The sequence below is a fragment of the Mytilus edulis genome, chromosome 11, assembly GCF_963676685.1.
Source record: "Mytilus edulis chromosome 11, xbMytEdul2.2, whole genome shotgun sequence".
Lineage (NCBI taxonomy): Eukaryota > Metazoa > Mollusca > Bivalvia > Mytilida > Mytilidae > Mytilus > Mytilus edulis.
This window is the reverse complement of record NC_092354.1, coordinates 77,331,862-77,342,336: the sequence shown is the minus strand read 5'-3', so window position 1 is coordinate 77,342,336 and position 10,475 is coordinate 77,331,862. Positions and strand designations below refer to the sequence as shown.

Genomic DNA, 10,475 nt, shown 5'->3' with positions numbered 1-10,475 from the left:
TTATTTTCTTTCTATGAGTTTGACTGTCTCTTTGGTATCGTTCGCCCCCTCTTTCGTTCACTTTATGCACTCGGGACACATGTTCTAAACAAATGCAAGCCAGTGATGTGAAGGTACAGAAAAAAGTTAAATAACAAAAATACTGGACTCCGAGGAAACTTGAAACGGAACATCACAAAAAAAATTTAATAAATCAAATGCTAAAACAAATCAAACGAATTGATAACAACTGTCATACTCATGACTTGGTACAGGCATTTTCTGTTAAAGAAAGGTGTGCGTTAAACCTGGTTCTATAGATATCTGAACCTGTATGACAGTACCACTTGTAGGAAACTCGAGAAAATAGTTGATGACAAAAGGTGAACTGAGAATAAAAGATAATTCTTTGTAACGGCATCTAAGCCTTGAGGAAATTCAAACCTTAGTTTCTTTATACTTTATAAATGTTCACACGGACAATGAATAAAAAATGTTAGTATTTAGGAATTTCACTGAATACTTTCGTACAATTTTCGTACAATTTTCGTAGATCAAGAAAAACTTACATATTCTTGAATATCTAATTTCGTAATATTGCCATAGTCTGCATACAAGCCCACATATAATAGTTCATTGGTTTAACATTTAGTTTCGTGGTTTGCTTGCTATAATAAAATTCACTAAAATTGGTATCCCTAGAATAATAATGAATTTACAGTAATGATAAAACAAATAAAACTTTATGAATATCATGCGAACGTAGAGCTATGAAGCGTTATCTTCTCCGGGAACGCTCTATGCCTGAAAAGTCAAAAACTAAACAATATGACAAATAAAGATTGATAATATGAGTAATATCACTGATTTTAAATAGTTATCAGAGGTACCAGGATTATAACTTAGTACGCAAGACGCGCGTTTCGTCCTCATTAGACTCATCAGTGACGCTCATATCGAAATATATATGAACCAATCAAGTATACAAAGCTGAAAAAAGAGGGACGAAAGATACCAAAGGGACAGTCAAACTCATAAATATAAAACAAACTGACAACGCCATGGCTAAAAATGAAAAAGACAAACAGAAAAACAATAGTACACATGACACAACATAGAAAACTAAAGAATAAACAACACGAACCCCACCAAAAACTAGGGGTCATCTCAGGTGCTCCGGAAGGGTAAGCAGATCCTGCTCCACATGTGGCACCCGTCGTGTTGCTTATGTGATTACAAATCCGATTTTAAGAGCATTGAGGATCCAAAATTCCAAAAAATGTAAGACATGAGATGTACTGGAAAAAGGAATGAATGTAAATGAAAATGCATGATTGAATGTCTTTATTTTTGGTCGATTTTGAAAACATTTTGTGTATTTTGTATTCCTAATTCCAATTGACGAGTAACAGTTGTTTCCGTAGTTGTTTTCTTTCAATTCCAAGTTTACAAAAAAAAATACAAAAAAGAAATAAAGTAATGAAATGATTTAAGTGTCACAAAGTTCCTATTCGCTTTCTCATTATTCCAATATGATAACTTGAAAGGCATTTCAAGGTTTAAATCCGTTATTTAGATACCCTTGATGCTGCAATTGAAATACTCTTGTCACTTTTCCTGCTATTCTGCCACAAACGTCTAAAATTAGAGATACAAAATAAAACCTACATATTTTATATAATAATGAATTGTATAAAGTTATTGCATGTAAGTAAAATTAAATGACTCGTCAAACTATTGATAAACATATATATATATAACTTTATATATATAGGTATACGTGAATGAGATAATGAGCTTAATTTCAAACTAAAATAATCAAAACAAACATGTGAAATGCAGCCTAAAGTCTGCAATCATGGCAACTTTCCGTCATCAACAATGGTTTTGTGTGCAATATGTCTGGCTCAGAATCACTCTTTCTCTTACACAATTGTGAAAAAACAGATCAGATCCAAACTTGGAACTGCAACAAATACCAAACAACCCAATAAAAAACGACAACTACACATGTATTAAAAAGAGGATCATTTCATTAAAAAATGAAAATGCAGTAAAAAAATTAAACGAAATGGTATAAAAAGTTTCATCACATTATATTTAAACACACTATAGGAATACATGTTGTGTTACAAACCACTCTAACGACTAAGCAACACTAACCCTATTAAAAACTGTTTGTGATCTCGGGTGGCTTAGAAAGTAAAGCATATGTCGTTTCACATTTGACTCCCGTCGTCATCCTCTTATAACAGACTCAAATGACATCATCTATGAGAGAGAGAGAGAGAGAGAGAGAGAGAGAGAGAGAGAGAGAGAGAGAGAGAGAGAGAGAGAGAGAGAGAGAGGTAACATTCAAACTTAGAATTCGAACATGTTTTTAAAAAAGCTCCTTAACTGTATACATATCTAATTCCACATTTGCTCAATTGTAATTTAGAATTCAAAATGTTTTCAGGACATCGATTATACAATATAACAGTATGAACAATAAGCAAATTTGGTATGACTACTCATGGTAAAAATCTCAAGCAAGCTTCTGTATTGAAGGAAAACATATCGTATAATCGGTTATAAAAGGACCGTCGCAAAAAGTACAAAACAATTACATTGACTTTTGTTTTTAGTGAGAATTGTTCAGGATTTCAAATTTCTAAATTTACAATCTACCTTCTGGAATGTACGTTGATGAGAGAAAACATCTTGTTAATGCATATTTTAATGTCTATTTTGATAAACTACGTTTTTGCAAGGAATAGTTTTCATCGTGAACGAAATTCAATAACTCAAACATTGTTTGTGAAGTATGTTTTGTTTTGTTGCAGCTAAAGTTAAATGATACAAAAGAAAATAATTATTCTATTGGAAAGACGTCAAATCAACACGTAGTGGTTATAAGTGTAAAATAATAGAAAATTTGCTATTTTCCAAGTTGAATTATAATAAATATAACTTATATTAAGTTATCCTTCAAAACTTAAAATCAATAAAAAGATGTTTATTCTTTACATCACAAATCAAAAGAAGGTAACTTCAGCCCTGACTATGACAACGAATTTCAAATTAAATGTACAAAATAAGAGTAAAAGTAAAAACAACACAAAACACAAAAAACAAATGTAAACATAAATTATACATGTTGTAAATTAGAAAAAAAGAACCGCACTTAAATCTGCACTTATATGTGACTTCTGTACCTTTTGACTGATCAAAGTTATCTGTTTTACATTGGTCGGTTGATGTTCATGCGTTGCTGCACTTTATGTCTTTGCTAGCATTGGTTTTGAAAAAACATGGAGAACGATCACATTTGTACAACTCTTTTCCTCTAGATATACCTCATTCAGAACATCATTGACATGTGACTAAAAGCAAACTATGAGCAAATAATTTGGATACTAATAAAAAAAAGTAGAATCAATCACAGACATCAACATTTTTATAACAGAAATATATTTAAAATAGTCTAACAGATGAAATATAAAAACCACAACTATTATAGGTTTACGCTTTACTTCTCTTTACGTTTAACATATTTAAATATGGATTGAAATATATATCCTTTGAAACATTCCATTTAACATTTAAACGCCTCAATAATTCTTTATATTATAGGTGTAGAATTTTTAAAGATATGCAGTGCGTATGAACAAATACAAAATACACAATTTGACATTCTATATACGGAAGCTTACTAAGTAAAGTTTAAATAGAAAACCAGTTATAGGTAACAAAGAGTAAGTAGCTATCTTATTGATTTTACTAAATATACACGTTTATATTTATATTGTGTACAACATTTGCGATTATAGATCATTAATAAAATCTATGTATATGTTGTTGATAGCAAGAAATAAACAGAGTGATTCAATTATGATAGTAATGCATACGTCTTAATACATATGGTATAGGGTGCCACCAGTATTATGTGTAGCTGTTTCAATATATCAAGGTATTCGGTGATTTGCCAAATTCTATTCCATACAGTTTGCTTTTTCTCATATGCGGAATTTGGTTATGATGATGGGAAGTTTAAGGTTAGGGGCGATTTAGAGCTTTTCAAAATCAGTAAACGATCAGACAAAACACACACACCATTAAAATTAAACACTCATTGTATTTTCAACCGTAACACTGAACATAAATACTTATTCATGCTTTCGTATCAGTGTTTATAGAAAAACTAAAATAAGGTCACGCAAATTGTAATATTCTAATCAAGTTAAAATGGACTCTTATATATTTATCAGTCTTTAGTTTTCTATGTTTCGTTCAGTGTTTCAGTCAAGCTTAAGGCGTTGTCAGGTTTGTTTTCGGCTTATAAGTTTACAAGTCCCTTTATGGATGTTCTCCTTGTTTCTACATAAGCTGAGTCACTGAAATATATGTTTTTATAAACCAATGATACAACGAATATTAGACACATATTAACCGTTTGATGTCCGTTAACGAGTTAAGTGTTGAATGCATGCGTGAATTGTCTACCAAAGTCTGGAGAAAAAACAAGGATACAAAGTCACATATAAGTTACTCGTATATGATAATTTTGTCGTTCATATAGACATGGGTGATAGTCGTTATTTTTGTAGAAAATTCAAGAGTACCTATTAGAACATTTTTAAGACATACACTTAGTTCCTGTATTTCTGTTACGGGTTATACTCTGGTATCTTGTTTTTAACTCATTTCTTTTTCCATGTTTCTTTTTTCGAAAAAAAATACCTCTGATAAGACTATTGAGGAACACTGCAACAAGTCAATAACATTGATTTTATATCTGTTTCAATGTGTATTTCCTATCAATATTAGATCGCTTTTGATGAGGTGTCAATAATAATTCTTATCAGTATCAATAACTATTTCGTTTTTTATTCATCAGAGTACAAAATGTAAATAAATATGTGACCTATGGTATGTGTTTCCTGTTAAATACACAAAAAGATATGAATGGAACACTTAGTTTCAGTTTCGGATTTATTTCTTAAAATTTTCAAAAACATTTAATATCCTTTTGAAGTCCCAATACCCCAATTAAATCAAAAATCAAGTATGTGACCATATCAAATATATAATAGTTGCTGATAATTCTGATTGGCTTTATAATCGTTATATTGTATAGATAACTACTACTATCAATAAAATGTAAATATACACACTACTTTAAGGACATGGTGATACATACAAACCAGGAAGAAAATAAAACTAATTATAACGTTTAGCAGGTCAAAACATGAATCGAATCGTTCAGTGTAGTACACAGGAATCAAAGAGTAAGGTTTATACATTCACAACGAAGAAAAGTCTGGCTGATTTTGGTTTAGAGTCCAGTATTAATTTTAGTGGGAAACTACAAGGTTTAGAAGAAAATCGAGGCGTTTTCAATTTTGAAAGTAAAACAAACATTTCCCAAAATCGAGATATTGATTCGGGTTTACAAAACCAAGGACAACAGCATCAAACAGGGATAGTCGATAATCGAGGATTATTCGCGCATACGAATGAACAAACACATGAACTAACTGAAGAGAAACAACCATTACTGTTCACAAGAAAACAAATTGGTGACAGGAATGAAAGGAGAAGTACACGTGCAAAATTTAGATCTTACTCAAAATTGACAATTCGGAAACAATCTTTTATTGGTTGGACTTCAGAATGTATGTTACAAATATGGCAGTTTGCGATGGCTGGTTTCTTTTACAAAGGTAAATATCTTATTGCAAAAAGCTCACTTTTCCAAAATTTCTAGAACTGTTAAACTGCAAGATATTTCTTAATAAGATGTTACATCTCACTCTTCTCGAATTACTGTTTCAAGTTGCAAAAATAGAACACAATGTTTTTCAAAACTGTAATCCTAAATTAGTTTTTTTAAGATTTTCTGATAAACCGCCGTGATAAATAAGGTTGTAAAATTATAACCAATTAATTCTGAACAACAACTGGTAAAAGGTAAGTAACTCCAACGTACGGAACTATACGTCGTGGGAAGTTGACATTTTTTGAATAGATAAATATTATTTGTACATATCTAAACAACTGTCCCAAACATATTTCTATAACATAAAAATAGGATTTGAAGTGATTGTTTCCTGTTGTTGATTTTCAACCATTTAGTTTCATCAAAAAATTACACCGTCAAAAGCTTAATCCATCAGTATTGCTATTTTTTTTTAAATATTACTTGCAGGTAAGAAACTCATGTTCAAGAAACATAAAAAGTGACCGAAATATTGTTCATAATTTCTCTTAAGGTGGATGTCAACAAAAAACAAGATATCAAATATGTGTGGCCTCATCATGCACATTATCAATTATCGTAGTTCCTGAATACACATTTGAAAGCTGCAATGATATTGGCTTTTAAAATAAATAAAAAGAGGTGATAGATACATCAATTAGACAACAAAAACTGACCAAACTTACATTTATGTATCAAGAGAACAACAATAACCCAGTCGACAACAATAGAAAAACAACTTTCTTTTACAGGATTTGCTGACATCGTGGCTTGTTTTGAGTGTGGTCTGGTGCATAGACAATGGCAGAAAGACGACGATCCTGTCAAAATACATATTCAATTGCAACCTGACTGTCCATATATAATGGATCTGGTAGCAGAAGGTATTCAGTCGTGTGAAGACCTTCAAAGTTTTGAATCAAATAATTGTGAGGAGGTAGGTTTTCACCATTAATAACCAAAGTAAAATATCTATAAATCGAATCACTTTGGAGACCATACAACTACAATGCCATATTCGAGGATATGATACATGAGCATCCAACACATATTGTAGAAACAAACATGTGCATGCAAATAGATAAGGAAATGCACTTTTTCTGGCAATTTGTATACTTAGAAACTTATGGCGGTATAAGTTGATCTGAAATGGTAAGTGTTTACTGTTCACAATTACAATGTGTTTTACTTTGTTGTCTGTTGGGATCGTATGCAATTGGTTAAACGACATGAAGCTGTATTTATACAATCGTCATTTTACCCAATATTGTCAGAACTGTCTATTTTTGCTGCGAATATTTGACACTGTGGTAGGGGGAAAATTTAAACGCTGAAATAATCAGATAAAAGCAAACTTTCGAAAGACTTATAATCCTGCATATTTCGATTATAGGCGAACCAAACTCAACACTAGATTTCCTCATTTATATCTTCCTTTTCTGTTTATAATAAATACAACTAAACAGTATTTTTTTAAGAACGCAACATAACAACTTAACCTATGTAATATATAAACATATGGCTATATCTATCAATCTGACGTATTCTGTTTTAGGATATGGAAATGAATGGTAAGTAGTATACTACTGTTTATTATTGTTCTAATTTATAAGTTTTCTGGAAGAAGAAAGTCGTTCATCATTGTTTGTGTCATTTCTACTCCATGAAAATATGTCGAAGAAATTTATTGCATTGATACCCCGAAGTTTTAATACCTAGGTCTTTCCTTTTTTAGATTTTTTCCCCTTAATCTGATATGTTGTGTAACGGTAAGAGAGTTTATCGATAAATGTCGAAACGTGAAAATCATAATAGTTGTTGCCCTCATGTATATCTGTTATTCAAATAAACTAATAGATATATGTATTGCTATAACATTCTATAATGTATGGTTTATCGTTTGTTGTCGAATATATTAATTGTGTTTCGTGTATTGATTTGTACACAAATCTGAATTTAACCTTGTGTGTGTTTATATTTTGATTATACACAAAAAAAGAGATGTGGTATGCTAGCCAATGAAACAATTCTTTACACGATACCAAATGACACAGCAATTGACTATTTATCATTGTATGGTTTCCAACAATGAAAAAGCAAATACCGCATAGTGAGCTATAAAAAGCTTTTAAATGACAAATGTAAACCAATTCAAATGAGAAATCTAACGGCCAAATTCATTGACAAATAATGAACGAAAAGAAATATGTAATAAACGACAACCACTAAATTGCAGGCTCCTCACATAGGAAAGGCATATAAAAAATGTGTCAGGGTTTAACACAACTTACCCTACTCGTGACAGTGGTGTAACAGTATAAGATAAATAAAAGTCGTAAAATGATATATGATAAGTTGAGCATATTCAAATAGAAATACATTTAACAAAAACATCGAATCCTTTCATAAAGCACTATGCCTTATAGACTGTGTTCGTTTTGCATGGCCGAGAGATAACCTAGCTATAACTGTTAACATATATGTCATTTGGTTCCTAGTAGTGAATGGTCGCAAGGTCAATTACATAATTGTCTAAAGATTGAGTACAAATATTGTGTTTGACAAAAATATAAAAAAAAATCAAAAATTTTGAACCAACCGTATTGTCAGAAAAATTACACTGGTTATATAGCAGTTTGACAAATACCAATTTTGATCATTGAGAAGCTTAATTTTCACTTTACAACACAACGTAAATAAAACGTCTAGCTGACTTTACAGAGTTTTCTCCCTGTAGTACCACCTTAAACAACTATTTTGTTGTGTTTTACAAATTGAGAACACATGTTGACTTAAAATATTACATTGGGAAATTCCTTTGAATTTTAACAGTGATATACATATATAGTTCTTTTCTTTAGATACATGTATAGGAAGAAATAACGTAGTTACAGCGACTGCATCTATTAGTTCACAAGACCCACCAACCGATAAAAGACTGCTGTGCAAAATTTGCCTGACGAATCCGTTGCAGATAACAAACCAACCATGTGGACATTTCGCCATGTGTGAATCCTGTTATACTCGTATTAGATATAAAAACAACAAATGTCCTATTTGTAGATGTCCAATAAAAAATACCATTCGAACATTCGTTCCATAAGAATATTTCAGCATATGGAAGATATTTTAAAACTTCAGTAAATCGTATACTGACTTTAGCTTTAAAACGCATATGTCGAAAATGATCTGTATGTCTGGTGTGCCAAAATAATATATTTGTAAATGAATAAGTATACTTTTCGCAATGTTTAAAACATAAAAACTAACAGACAACATTTGTTATTGGTTAATGGATACTGTCTAATAAACCATTTGTTTGTTTGAGTATGCACTTATATATGTTATAACAAAATTTTATAGAATAGAAATACAATCGGATACGACATCATTTTGTTAGCGTTTTATTTAATGGGTAATCATACCCAAGTGTTCGCCTACATACTTATTTTGTTGACATGCATGTAGAAATAAGCTTAGAGACCTGGATCATTGAAGAAGGGCGAATGATAGCACAGTGACACTCAAACTCAAAGAAAAAAAATGACAACGCCATGCCTAAAAACATTTTTAAAAAGACAAACAGACAAATAATAGTTAACAGGACACAGCATAGAAAACTAAATACATAGCAAAACGAACCCCACCAAAAACTGGGGATGATCTCTGGAGCTCCGGAAAGGTAGGAAGAGCGCGCTCCCCATGTGGCATATATCTGCTGCTCATGTTATTACAAACCGGATAAATAGTCTAATTCGGTAGGTTACTTTCGTGAAAGGGACTGGGATGTAGTTAAGACATGATGAACATATCTGTGAAATTGATATTCCATAACGGTCAACAAACTCGTGATGGCGTCCAAAAATTTTCCTCAGTTTTAGTTTGTAACCCGGATTTGTTTTTTTCTCTATCGATACATGAATTTCGAACAGCGATTTACTACTGTTGCCTTTATTTACGATGGGATGAGAAGAGGAAATATATAGACTCGGTATGCAGGGGCTGCTGGTATGTTGCTTTATAAAAATAGAAAGATCACAATTGTAAAACTGAGCTCATTTCTTTTGTTTTTAACTAACCCTCATTATAAATATTTAAATGTACGTCAAGATATGAGGCAGACTCAACTGTGACTGTTGTATCAATCTGGTTCGATGGGATAGATGCGGTGCAAATAGTTATAAAATTTTGAATTACAGCGTGAGAAAACATAATCTATGTATGGGAAAGTAAAGTTAAAGGATATTACTAACTTCTTATCTGTCTTCCTAAGAAGTTCCTGTATAAAGTCAGCCTCATAATAATAAAGAAAGAAGTTGGCAAGAAGAGGGCACAATGGGTTCCAATTGGAATGCCGATATGCTGTTGAAAACCACGTCCTGCAAACGTAACAAATATGTTGTCAATTAAAATATCAAGCATCTTGATAATGTCAGTTTCAAATTTTTTTTGTTTGAATCAGAGTGATTTTAGTGATTCTTTGCATGGTAGGATGTATCCCTCTCTGAGACAATATACGTGTATCTACGTTGGCCAATCTCTTAATGAAACAAAGCAATGCCAACTCTTTCAACTTGTCGTTAAATTTGAAATGAGGAATACTTGAGTAACGTATAGAAAAATGTTTTAACACTTTTGCAAGATGGAAGAGTCTTGTCATATAAGCGGGAGTTTTGTTTAGCAATTGAATCAGGTTCAACCCACCATTTTTCTTAAAATGTTTTGGACCAAGTCAGGAGATGAATGGATGAATCGA

General features: G+C 31.6%; 1 protein-coding gene across 1 annotated transcript; it reads left to right on the top strand.

Moving 5' to 3' along the window:
• The first annotated feature begins 3,606 nt into the window (after window positions 1–3,606).
• LOC139496326 (baculoviral IAP repeat-containing protein 7-B-like) lies at window positions 3,607–9,100 on the top strand. The gene is made up of 5 exons (XM_071284842.1): window positions 3,607–3,716; window positions 5,145–5,684; window positions 6,472–6,656; window positions 7,275–7,290; window positions 8,581–9,100. Exons 2-5 carry the CDS (start codon window positions 5,210–5,212, stop codon window positions 8,820–8,822), a joined length of 918 nt encoding a protein of 305 aa, XP_071140943.1. The 5' UTR covers window positions 3,607–3,716; window positions 5,145–5,209; the 3' UTR covers window positions 8,823–9,100.
• The last annotated feature ends 1,375 nt before the right edge of the window (window positions 9,101–10,475 follow it).

Bases quoted from the DNA above. Each gene is read 5' to 3' on its own strand.
- LOC139496326 (XM_071284842.1), top strand. From the start codon at position 5,210: ATGAATCGAATCGTTCAGTGTAGTACACAGGAATCAAAGAGTAAGGTT. The intron at 5,685-6,471 runs GTAAATATCTTA...TTTCTTTTACAG, and splicing joins GGCTGGTTTCTTTTACAAAG to GATTTGCTGACATCGTGGCT.